Source organism: Muscardinus avellanarius (genome assembly GCF_963383645.1).
Source record: "Muscardinus avellanarius genome assembly, chromosome: 5".
NCBI lineage: Eukaryota > Metazoa > Chordata > Mammalia > Rodentia > Gliridae > Muscardinus > Muscardinus avellanarius.
Genome location: NC_137790.1, coordinates 6,175,156 through 6,187,287, shown reverse-complemented (window position 1 = coordinate 6,187,287; position 12,132 = coordinate 6,175,156). Strand labels below are relative to the sequence as shown.

Genomic DNA, 12,132 nt, shown 5'->3' with positions numbered 1-12,132 from the left:
GTTATGTAAACTGTAAAGCCATTCTGCCATGTTCACAGCACACCACTGAGAACTGTTATTATTCCCTTCATATAGATCAAGCAGAGATTAAGAAACCTAGTGTAAACCAGGCGTGGTGGCTCATGTTTGTAGTCCCAGCATTTGGGAGGCTGAGACCAGACCATCCAGGCTCTCTGCAACTTGGTGAGACACTGTTTCAAAATAAAGAATAAAAAATAGGGCAGGTGGTGTAGCTCGTGGCTGAATGCCCCCTGGGTTCCATCCCCAACCCCCCACACACACACACACACACAAAATCTAGTATAATACTCAAGACAGAATTACAGTCACAGTCGGGCATGGTGGTGCACACTTGTAATTCCTGCCCTTGGGAGGCTGAGACAGGAGGATCGCACGGGTTTGAAGCCAGCCTCAGCTACTGAGTGAGGCTCTCAGCAACTTAGTGAGACCGTTTCCAAATAAAAATATAAAATAGGTCTGGGAGCCAGGCATGGTGGCACCTTGTAATCTCTGCCCTTAGAAGGCTGAGACAGGAGGATCGGGTTCAAAGCCACCCCCAGTACCATCAAAAAAAAAAAAAAAAAAAAAAGAACCAAGATTTCATTCAGCCACCATCAAAACTCAAGCTTCAGCTGGCCATGGTGGCGCACGCTTGTAATCCCCACATGCTTGGGAGGATGAGACCAGAGAATCGCACAAGTTCGAAGCCAGCCTCAGCTACTGAGTGAGGCTCTCAATAATTCAGTGAGACCATTTCCAAATAAAGTATAAAATAGGCCTGGGAGGATAGCCTGGGGGTAGAAAAGCCCCTGGGTTCCATCCCCAGTACCATAAAAAAAATATACATATATATTCCAACAAGTCAGGCATAGTGGGCCATGCTTACAATCCCAGCATTCAGGAGTCAGAGACCAGAGGATCACAGTTCACTGGTAGCCTCAGCTACTTAGGCCCTTCGCAACTCAGTGAGACCCTATTTCAAAAAATAGAAACACTGGGCATGGTGGCGCACACTTGTAATCCTAGCATCCGGGAGGCAGAGACTGGAGGATCACGGTTTGGTTTGTGGACAGCCTCCCCTACTTAGTGAGGCCCTCCACAACTTAGTGAAACCCTGTTTCAAAATAAAGAATAAAAAATAGCGTAGGAGGTGTAGCTCAGAGGTCCAATGCCTCTGGGTTTCATCCTCAGACCCACAAAAAAAAAATAATAAATAAAATATATAAATAGACTAAAAAATAGGGCTGAGGGTGTAGCTTGGAAGTAGAATGCCCCTGGGTTCCATCCCCAGTACTGCAAATAAATAAATAAATAAATAAATAAATAAATAAATAAATAAATAAAATATTCCAATATATAAGCCAGGGGCAGTGGCACACACTTGTACTTGGGAGACAGACCGGATGATCCTTCAAGGCCAACCTCAACAATTTAGTGAGGCCCTCTGCAACTCAGCAAGACTCTGTTTTAAAATAAAAAATAAGCCGGGCGTGGTGGCGCACGCTTGTAATCCCCGCGCTTGGGAGGCTGAGACAGGAGGATCCCACAGGTTCCAAGCCAGCCTCAGCTACTTAGTGAGGCTCTCAGCAACTTAGTGAGACTCTGTTTCCAAATAAAATATAAAATAGGTCTGGGAGTATAGCCCGGAGGTAGAAAGCCTCTGGGTTCCACCCCCAGTACCACCAAAAATAAATAAAATAAAATAAAATAAAATATAGGGCTGGGAGTGTAGCTCTGAAGTAAAATGCCCCTGGGTTCCATCACTAGTAGCAGGGGAAAAAAATTCCAGAATATTAACCAGTGAAATCAATGGCTATCTCAAATGGTACACAACAGGACACACCTGTTATCACAGATAACTCAGGAGGCTGAAGGAGAAGGGTCATAAAGTTTGAGGCCAGTCTGGTCAATTCAGCGAAATCTTTCTCAAAACTAAAATATTTACCAGGTGTATGTGGAAACAGGGTCTCTTAAGCCAGCGAGGCTGGCTCCAAACCAGCGTGATCCTCCTGTCTCTACCTCCCAACCACGGGGATTACAAGCGCGTGCCACCACGCCCAGCAAAAAACTTTTAAACTTTAAAAAAAAAATACTGGGAATGAGCCGGGCATGGTGGCACACACTTGTAATCCCAGCATTCGGGAGGCAGAGACCAGAGGATCACAGTTCACGGACAGCCTCAGCTACTTAGTGAGGCCCTGTTTCAAAATAAAAACTAAGAAATAGGGCAGGGGGTATAGGGCAGGGGGTATAGCTCGGAGGTCAAATGGCTCTGGGTTCCATCCCCAAACCCACAAAAAAATAAAATAAAAGGAATGGAACCCAGGGGCATGCTACCTCCGAGCTATACTCCAGCTGTAATTTTTGTTCTTTATTTTGTTTGAAACAAGGTCTCACTGAGTTGCCGAGGGCCTAAGTAGCTGAGGCTGTCTGCGAACCATGATCCTCCTGTCTCAGCCTCCCGAATGCTGGGGTTATAAGCATGCGCCACCACACTGGTTTTAAACTTATTTTTTAGTGGTACTAGGGGTGGAACCCAGGATCTTTTCTACCCCCAGGCTATCCTCCCACACCTATTTTATGCTTTATTTGGAAACAGGGTCTCACTAAATTGCTGAGAGCCTCACTCAGTAGCTGAGGCTGGCTTCGGACCTGTGCGATCCTCCTGTCTCAGCCTCCAAAGTGCGGGGATGACAAGCGCGCGCCACCACGCCCGGCTAAACTTATTTTAAAAGCAACTACTGTAATTGTTCCAAAAGTTCAGTTAAGGTAGGAGTGGTGGCACACACCTATAAACCCAGTAGTTTGGAGGCTGAAAAAGGAGACTTGCAGGCTCAAGGCCAGCCTTCGCAACTTGGCGAGCCTCTCAGCAACGAGACCTTATTTTGTAGCAAAAAATTAAAAGGGCTGACGGGCGTAGTGGAGAAGATATTCTGCCTGTTAGAAATCTTTGAGTCTGAGCCGGGCGTGGTGGCACACGCTTGTAATCCCAGCATTTGGGAGGCTGAGACGGGAGGATCGCGGTTCGTAGACTGCCTCAGCTTCACAGTGAGGTTCTTTTCAGCGAGACTCTGTTTCAAAATAAAGAATAATAAATAGAGCAGGAGATACAGCTCGGAGGTAGAATGCCCCTGGGTTCCGCCCCCAGACCTGCAAATAAATAAATAAATAAATAGGGCTGAGGGTAGAAAGCTTGAGGGCAGAATGCTCAATATCCATATTCTATCAATGATGCTTTTGATTCACTGCTAAGGCTACTTTACATCATGAACAGGACCAAAACAATACAACAGAGCCAATAACAAATAATCCCTTGTTTTAGGGATGGGGTACTGGGAACTGAACCAGGAGCGTCCTGCCTCCAGGCTTCATCCCCAGCCCTCTTTATTATTATTATTTTTAAACAGGATTGTTAGCTTGTTGAGTCTCACTACATTGCTGAGGTTATCCTAAAACCTGGATCCTCCTCTCTCAGCCTCCCAAGTTTGGGGCACAGGTTTCCCTTAACCTAAAAAATAAAAATAAAAACCTTGGAGTGACAGGCCTCACAAGAGGCTAAGACAGGAGGACCGAAAGTTGGTATCAGGCTCAGAAACTTAGCAAGATCCAGTTTCAAAATTAAGAATAAAGCCGAGCGTGGTGGCACGGACTTGTAGTCTCAGTACTTGGAAGGATAAGACAGGAGAATCACAGGTTTGCAGCCTGCATCAGCAAGTTAGTGAGACCCTGCTTCCAAATAAAAAAATATGATAGAGCTGGGGGTATAGGCTAGATATAGAAGACCCCTGGGTTCCATCCCCAGTAACACAAAAAATAAAGGAAATGAATGAAAGAAACAAACAAGGCTGGGGTGCAGCTCAGAATGCCCTGGGTTCAAGCCCCAGCACCAAAACAATAAACTCAGTGCTAGAGCACTCCCCTGGGTGTGGCTCAGGGGCAGAGCACCAAAAAACACTCGAAATACTCAACTGTAGAAGACAAACTTGGCCTTCACGCAGAATTTTCAGAACTGAATTCACTCTCTTTAGACTGTTCACTTAAAAATAAGTCCAAGAAAGCAAATATTAAAACTGTTACTTCCAACAAGCTTTAAGTGCCAACCCTGGCTGGGGTGTGGCTGTGCTAGGGAGCTATACCACTCTGAAACCCGACCAAAAATAGATGGCAAACACCCTGGCTAACTCCTTTTTATATTTAATACAAGAATGAATATATTCTACTACCTTCTGCTTACAGGTCTTAGAACCCTAGCAAAAGTTCATTGAGACTCATCTTTTTTTCATATATTTTCTTATACAAAATCCTGAACATGACCTGCAACTTAAGAAATCCTTGGTTCTAATATACAAATTGTCAAAAATAGGAAGCCAGGCAAAGTGGTGCATGTCTATAATCCCAAGCACTTGGGAGAATCACAGATTCCAGGCTTTTAGCAACTTAGCAAGCCCTTGTTTCAAAAATAAGAAAGTTAGCCAGGTGTGGTGGTGAACCGTTATAATCTCAGTACTTGGGAGACTGTGACAGGAGGATCGCTGGTTTGAGGACAGCCTCAGCAAGTAGTGAGATTCTCATCAGCCTAGCAAAAGCCTGTTTCAAAATTAAAAAGAAACAAAAGTAAAGCTGGGACTGTAGCTCAGAGCCAGAATGTCCCCAGTACCGAAAATAAAAAACTAAAAAGTGCTAGGGATGTCGCTCAATGATAGTAGTATGCCCTGGGTTAAATTCCCAGTGCCCCTAAAGAAAAAAAAAATTTTTTTTTCCTTAAAACATTATTCCACTAAGGACAAATTCTCGCAATTGCTAAAACCGAATTAGGAGAGTAAGAGCAACTTCACAGGTTCACAAACTATTTAAAAAAAAAAAAAAAAGCGAGAAATGTAACCAACAGTAGCACCGCTCCAAAAGAGAAATTTAAAAAAACTGGCTATGGCCAGCCAAAAGCCAACAAGATGGGAGCGTAGCACTCATCCAAGCGGATCGACCTCTTTAAGCGTTCCACAAATATCGTACGGCTCAGGGCAGCCAAGGTATTGGGGTGGCAGAGCCACGCTGCAGCCACGCAATCTTTTCATCACGCTGCTGAGGGGGGGAAAAAAAAGAAAAAAGAAAAGAAAAAAAGAAACAAGCAAAGCCTTAAGACTCGGCAGGACTCCCGCTCCACCTTCAGAAACCGATGACTCTTATTCCTGGGGAACAAGTGGTTGCAAGCGCGGGGCGGGGCAGACGGACGGGCAGCCAATCGGAGCCGGCCTGACGAGCCGGGCCGCGCGGCGCCGCGATGCAAGCGGCCCGCTGAGTGGCTGGCGGGCGGCCCCACCGGGACACCCCCGCCCCCCGGGCCCGGGCGCCCCACCGCCGCCCCCGGCCCGCGTCCCGCCCGAGCCCACCCGGCGGGCGCGGGCGGCCGGGCCTCACCAGCTCCTCGTAGCTCCTGCTGTGCTCGTTGCCCTCCCAGTCCAGCCGCTTCGGCAACAGCTGCGGAGACAGAGAGGCGCGTGAGCCGCGGCGGCGGCGGGCGGCGGCGGGCGGGGGCGGGCGGCACCCACCTGGTACTGCTCCAGCTCCTGCACCAGCACCTGCGCGGCAGAGAGCGGGTCAGCGCGGCCGCGACCCCGCCCCCCCCCGCCCGCGCCCGCGCTCACCTGGGCGGCTCCGCGGCACGGGCCGGCCGACAGGTACCGCGCGATCAGGAAGTACAGCTCTGCGGAGACAGGGGCGTCAGGCCGGGCGGCGGCGCCGGGCGGGGCGGGGCGGGCGCCGCGCTTACCCGACTCGATGAGGGGCACCGGGCGCCGCGCGGGCGAGGACTCCGCCATGGCCGGGCGGGCGCGGGGCGGGCGCGGAGCGTGTGGCCGCCGAGGCCTGGCCGCGCCGGCGTCCCCTGGCTCAGGCGCGCGCCGCCGCCATGCCGTGCGCGCCGCCGCCGCCGACGCCTCCGCGGCCCGGAAGTAGGCCGGCCGAAAGTAGTCCGTGCCGCGGGGGGCGCAGGGACACGGCGCCGCGGCCGCGCTCGCTGCGCGCGCTCGCCCCGCCCCGCCCCGCCCCGCCCCGCCGACGGCCGCCTGCGCCCAGCCCCGGGCGGCTGTGGCGGGCGCGCGCGGGGCGCGGGGGCGCGCGCGGCCGGATCCCTGCGCGGGTGATGCGGCCCGGCCTTTGTGCGGCGGCGGCGGCGCGGGGCCGGGACGCGCTGTCGCCCCCGCCGCGAGCCAGGGCGCCGCCGGGGACCTTCGGCCCGGGTCAGCCGGGCCTGCGGCGGCCGGACACGGCGCGCCCCGGGGACCTGCAGCCGCACTGCTGGCTGGAGCGGCAGGCCCAGGGCAGAGCGCCGCCGCCCAAGGACGAGCCCAGGACACCGAGCTGCAGCCCCGGCCCCGAGATAGAGGGCCGCGCGTGTCCACCCGGGGAGAGCGGCCCCCGGCCGCGACGGCTCAGCCCGACTGGGCCGAGGACGCAGAGCAAGGGGACCCGCAAGAGCAGCCTCCCCAGGAACACAAGCTAGAAACCGGGGAACGACGGGTCCTTGGAGGCCAGTAATAAGATGTGAGGTCGTGGGGGTGGACCCAGGCCAGAGAGTCCCCTTGATTGCCAGGTTAGGCCGGGTGTGGCGGCCGAGACAGGATCACAGGTTCAAGGACAGCCCACCCGACCCAGCAAGACTCAGCGACGCAGCGTGACCATGTTTTAAAAACAAAAAAAATAAGCCGGGCGTGGTGGCGCACGCGTGTAATCCCAGCATTTGGGAGGCTGAGACAGGAGGATCAAGGTTCGCAGACAGCCTCAGCTACTCAGTGAGGCCCTTTGCTACTCAGTGAGACCCTGTTTCAAAATAAAGAATACAAAATGGGGCTGGGGGTGTAGCTCAAAGGAAGAATGTCCCTGGGTTCCAATCCTGGTATCGCAAAAAAAGAAAGAATGAAAAAGAGGGTTGGGGGTATATCTTGGAAGTAGAATGCTTCTGAGCTTCATCCCCAGTACCGCAAAGAAATAAAAATAAAAAAATAAAAGGGCCGTGAATGTAGCTCAGAGGTAGATTGCCCCTGGGTTCAATGCCCGGAACCACCAACAAAAAAAGCTTTTGTTTTTCTATGCTGGGCTTCTGAATGAACGGGAATCTTTCCTTGAGCATGTGGGGTGTGGCCTGTTCTGAGCCCTGAGTACAGCAGTGAGCAAAACAAATCCCTGTTTCGGTGCAGTGACATCGACCTTCTCACGCCTAGCATGGGGCCTCACAGCACATTAAATGCAAGGCTTCGGGTCTTTCTCTGGGGCGGCACTCGCCACCTGGACCTATTCCTGGCCCTGCGAGCTAATAGATGTGAACCCGGAGCAAGTCGCAATTTTCCTCGCCTGTAAACTAGCTAATGTCTGTGCCTACCTCCTGTGGCAGTGAGGGCTTAATGAAGTCACAGCGTTCCTAGCGTGGCCTGAGCGCCCCGCAGCTGGCGCTCATTATGGACACCGAGTAGAGAGTGCTTAAGGACAATCTAAGCACGTGTGGGCCGGTGCCCCGTTAATCCCGCAGAGCTGCGGAGTGGTGGGGTTAGAAGATGAAGGAATGGGCCACAGCGGCGGCACTCGCAAAAACCTGTGGTGTCTCAAACAGACGTGAGCCAATGGGGACGAGGTGTAGGGCAGGCAGAAGGGAGAAATGGTAGGGACGTTTGGGTTGCAGGCATCTCAACTATTCAAATGAACATGAAAGACATGAATTTTTTTTTTTTTTTGCGGCACAGCATGGAACCCAGGGGCATTCTACCTCCAAGCTACACACACCCCCCCCAGCCCTATTTTTATTCTATATTTTGAAACAGGGTCTCACTGAGTTGCAAAGGGCCTCGCTACGTAGCTGAGGCTGGCCGCAAACCTGGATCCTCCTCCTGTCTCAGCCTCCCGAATGCTGGGATGACAAGTGTGCGCCACCAGGCCCAGCTGTGAAATGTCATTTCAAGTGTAAAGAACTCAGGTTTGGTAGGACTGCTCAGGTGACCTTGGAGTAGGAAGTTGAACAACTGGAGGGCAGTAAGCCAGGAGAGATGAATCAGAGGAGGCCGGGCAATCACTCAGTAAACCCCTAAGACAGAAAAGCAATGGAGATGCATTCAGGTGGTCCGAGGATGGAAAGAAGAGGGCCAGGTTGAGGCGGAATAAGAATCACAGAATTCTCAAGTTTGGGACGTAGTGGGTAAAAGCCATGCCACCAACTAAGATAGGGCGCACACTGTAGCTAAGGCGTCCAGATGGCTAACTGCAGCCAGTCATAGTGATTTACCCCGTATTCCCAGTACTTGCGAGGCTAAGACAGGAGGATTGACAGGTTTGAGGCCAGCCTCAGCAAAGTACTGAAACAGCAACTTAGTGAGATCCCTGCTTCAAATATGAAAAAAAAAGAGAGGCTGAGGATATAGCCCAGAGGTAGAATGGGTTCAATCCTCAGTACCACCAAAAAAAAAAAAAGTTAGCTGCTTGGAACAACTTGATTACTTGAAGTTACAGCTCATATATTCCTGTGGTGTGTTCTGATGCTACAAGATTGCTAAAGTTTGCAAATGACAAAGACATGAGAGAATTTAAGCTTTCCAAGATTGACCAGGAGTTGTGTATTTCATCTGGTTAACAACGTCATAAAGAAAAGGCCCCCAAAAGATACAAGAACTTCTGTCCCAAACACTGGTCATGGTCTGGAATTTCAGTTCCAGTGCAGTGCAGCCATGAAATCAGAGCTGTTGGCACAAGTCTTCCTTTGCTGGAGTCCTTTTACAGCTTAGCCTGACGTCCATCACGAAGCCCAGCCAAGATTTAACTTGGCAGATATGGTGGCAGACGCTTGTAATCCCAGTACTTGGGAGGCTGAGACAGGAGGATACAGGCTCAGCTGCTTAGTGAGGCCCTGTTTCAAAATAAAGACTAAAAAATAAGGCTGGCGGTGTAGCTCAGAGGTAGAATGCCCCTGGGTTTGAACCCCAGTACCTCAAAAAAAAATTAATTTGATTTTGTTTCATTTCTTTGTACAGTACTGGGAATTGAACCCAGGGCTATTCTACCACTGAGCTACACCCCCAGCCCTTTTTTATTTTCTATTGAACCTGCAAGTCTCCTATCTCAGCCTCCCAAATACTAGGATTACAGGTGTGTGTAACTACACCCAGCTCCATCCAAGATTTTAAACGGACTCAAAGATTTCTTTTTTTTTTTTTCTTTCAGTATGGAGGATGGAACCCAGGGGCATTCTACGTCCGAGCTACACCCCCAGCCCTATTTTTTATTTTTAAACAGAGTCTCACTGAAAAGGGCCTCACTATGTAGCTGAGGCTGTCCATGGCCCGCGATCCTCCTGTCTCAGCCTCCCAAATGCTGAGGGTTCCAAGCGTGCACCACCACACCTGGTTCAGACTCAGTTTTGTAACAGGCAGAGTATTTTCTCCATTCGGCTCCCAAGTGACAGAGACTCAGGTAGGACTCACAAATCCCTATCAGGAGGGGGAATAGGAAATATACCCTGCATCATCAACTCAATAATGGATACCTGCCGGAGGTAGTATTCAAACAAGGCTGAAATCCTGTGTCTCACACAAATAAGTGCAAGTCATTCCAAACACACATGCTGTAGCGGCGTAGTGGCGCACGCTTGGAATCCCAGCATTAGGGAGGATGAAACCAGAGGATCGTGGTTCGTGGACAGCCTCAGCTACTTAGTGAGGCTCTTCGCAACTCAGTGAGACCCTGTTTCAAAAATAAAAAGACGAAGCCAGGCACGGTGGTGCACGCTTGTAAGTAATGCCAGCACTTGGGAGGCTGAGACAGGAGGATCGCATGGGTTCGAAGCCAGCCTCAGCTACTTAGTGAGTCTCTCCGGAACTCGGTGAGATCCTGTTTCTAAATAAAATATGAAATAGGTCTGGGAGTGTAGCTTAGAGGTAGAAAGCCCCTGGGTTCCATCCTCAGTACCACAAAAAAGAAATGAATAAAAATTAAAAAAAAAAACTAAAAAATAGGGCTGGGGGTGTAGCTCAGAGATAAAATGCCCCTGGGCTCAATTCCTAATACAACAAAACAAAGAGATTCTGTAGAGAGCTGGGTGTGGCAATGCAAGCCAGTAATCCCAGCATTTGAGAGGCTGAGACGGATCGTGGCCAGCGGGTCGTGGCCAGCCTCGGCAACTTAATGAGACCCTGTTTCAAAATGAAAGAACTGAGAATGCGCCTCCAAGGTAGAACGCCCCCGGTTTAATCCCCAGTACCACACAGGAAGAAAAGGGGGAAGTATATGGACAGCTAAGTTAGCAGAAAGTTGGTTGGTAGCCAATAGTGGTGGCGCACGCTTGTCATCCCAGCATTTGGATAACGGTTCGCAGACAGCCTCAGCTACTTAGTGAGGCTCTCTGCAACTCTGTGAAACCCTGCTTCAAAATAAAGAATAAAAAATAGGGCTGGAGGTGGAGCTGGGAGGTAGAGTGCCCCTGGGTTCCATCCCTAGTACCGCAAAAGATAAGACGGTTGGGAGACAAGGGCCCCAAACTCCCAGCCAGTGATGATAGGCTGGAGTGCGGTCACCCCTCCAGTGGGGGTGGGCGAGGTGCGTCTTGGAGACAGCAGCGATGCTTCAGTCTTGGCACGCAGTGCGCATGCGGATCCCAGAAACGGGTCCTAGGCAAGTACGGTTAACATGCCCACTTCACCATGAGAAAGCTAAAGCCCAGAGAGAGAAGGCCGGCCCGAGGGAAGACGGTAAGTAAGCAGCGCCAGGCTGCAGGCCCGAGGCAAGCACAGCGCTGAGTGATTCATCTCCCCCGCCACGGCTCACAGAGCAGAGAAAGCGCTGGAGCAGCAGGAGATTTACACAAGGTTGCACAACCAGCACAGGAGAGCTGAATTTTTTCAAGTTCTGGGGATTGAACCCTGGTGCATTCTATCTCTGAGCTACACCCCCAACCCTTTTTAGTTTTTATTTTGAAACAGAGCCTCACTAGGTTAATGAGAGTCTCAGCACTTGCTGAAGCTGTCCTCAAATGGCGATCCTTCTACGTCTTCCAAGTACTGAGATTATAAGCATGTGCCACGATGCCTGCCTAGAGAGCTGAAATTTGAAAACCCATTCCATGAGTAAGTACATGATCTCATTTATCACAAACAACTGTTTCATTCAATTAGTCCCACTTTCTTTTTTCCTTTCTACCTCTGGGCTATCCTCCCAGACCTATTTTATATTTTATTTGGAATCAGGGTCTCACTGAGTTGCAAAGGGCCTCACTAAGTAGCTGAGGCTGACTGTGAACCAGGATCCTCCAGTCTCGGCCTCCCGAATGCTGGGATGACAAGGATGCACCACCACACCCAGCTTTCTTTCTTTTTTGTTTTTTCTTTTTGGTTTTTTTTTGTTGTTGTTGTTGTTTTTTGGTTTTTGGTTTTTTTGTGTGTGTGGTGGATGGAACCTAGGAGCATTCTACCTCTGAGCTACACCCCCAACCCAATTTTCTTCTTTTGTTTTTGTTTGTGGTTCTGAGGATTCACCCCAGTGGCATTCTACCTCTGAGCAATACCCCCCAGTCCTATTTTATACTTATTTTGAAACAGTCTCAGTAGCTTGATGCAAGCCTCACCTTTGCTGAGGCTGTCCTTGAACCTGCCAGTCTCCTATCCCAGCCTCCCAAGTACTAGGATTACAAGCGAGCATCACCATGCCCAGCTGTCTTATTTTGATACAGGGTCTCACTAAGTTGTAGGGAGCCTCACTAAGTCGCTGAGGCTGGCCACGAACCTGCGATCCTCCTGTCTCAGCCTCCCAAGTGCTGGGGTTGCAAGCGTGCACCACCACGCCCAGCTCAGTTATTCCCACTTTACGGATGAGGAGACTAGAAAGTTGCCTGAGTGAAGATAAAAAAAACCTAAACAGAACGCAGTGGGGCCTTCCATGTCACCTCGTAGGAAGCCCCAAACATGAAGGGTGAAAAGCTGGTCTGGAAAAGTTAGCAAGCCTGGCTGCTTCCAACGATTTACTTAAGAGTGGGCGCACGCTTGAAATCCCAGGATTTGGGAGGCTGAAACAAGAGAATCCAGGTTCACAGGCAGTCTCAGCTACTTGGGCCCTTTGCAACTCAAATGAGATCCTGTTTCAAAATAAAGAATAAAAAATAGG

At 50.5% G+C, this 12,132-nt stretch overlaps 1 protein-coding gene across 1 annotated transcript in view; it reads right to left on the bottom strand.

Annotated features, from left to right (window-relative positions):
* BRWD1 (bromodomain and WD repeat domain containing 1) overlaps positions 1 to 5,816 on the bottom strand; it is a gene marked incomplete at both ends in the record, with an annotated part of 111,250 nt that extends 105,434 nt beyond the window's left edge. Inside the window, 3 exons of the mRNA XM_080696450.1 lie at positions 5,416 to 5,475; positions 5,547 to 5,576; positions 5,643 to 5,816. Of these exons, the coding sequence (XP_080552576.1) occupies positions 5,416 to 5,475; positions 5,547 to 5,576; positions 5,643 to 5,816 (264 nt within the window). The remainder of the gene's footprint in view (positions 1 to 5,415; positions 5,476 to 5,546; positions 5,577 to 5,642) is intronic.
* Positions 5,817 to 12,132: the final 6,316 nt, after the last annotated feature.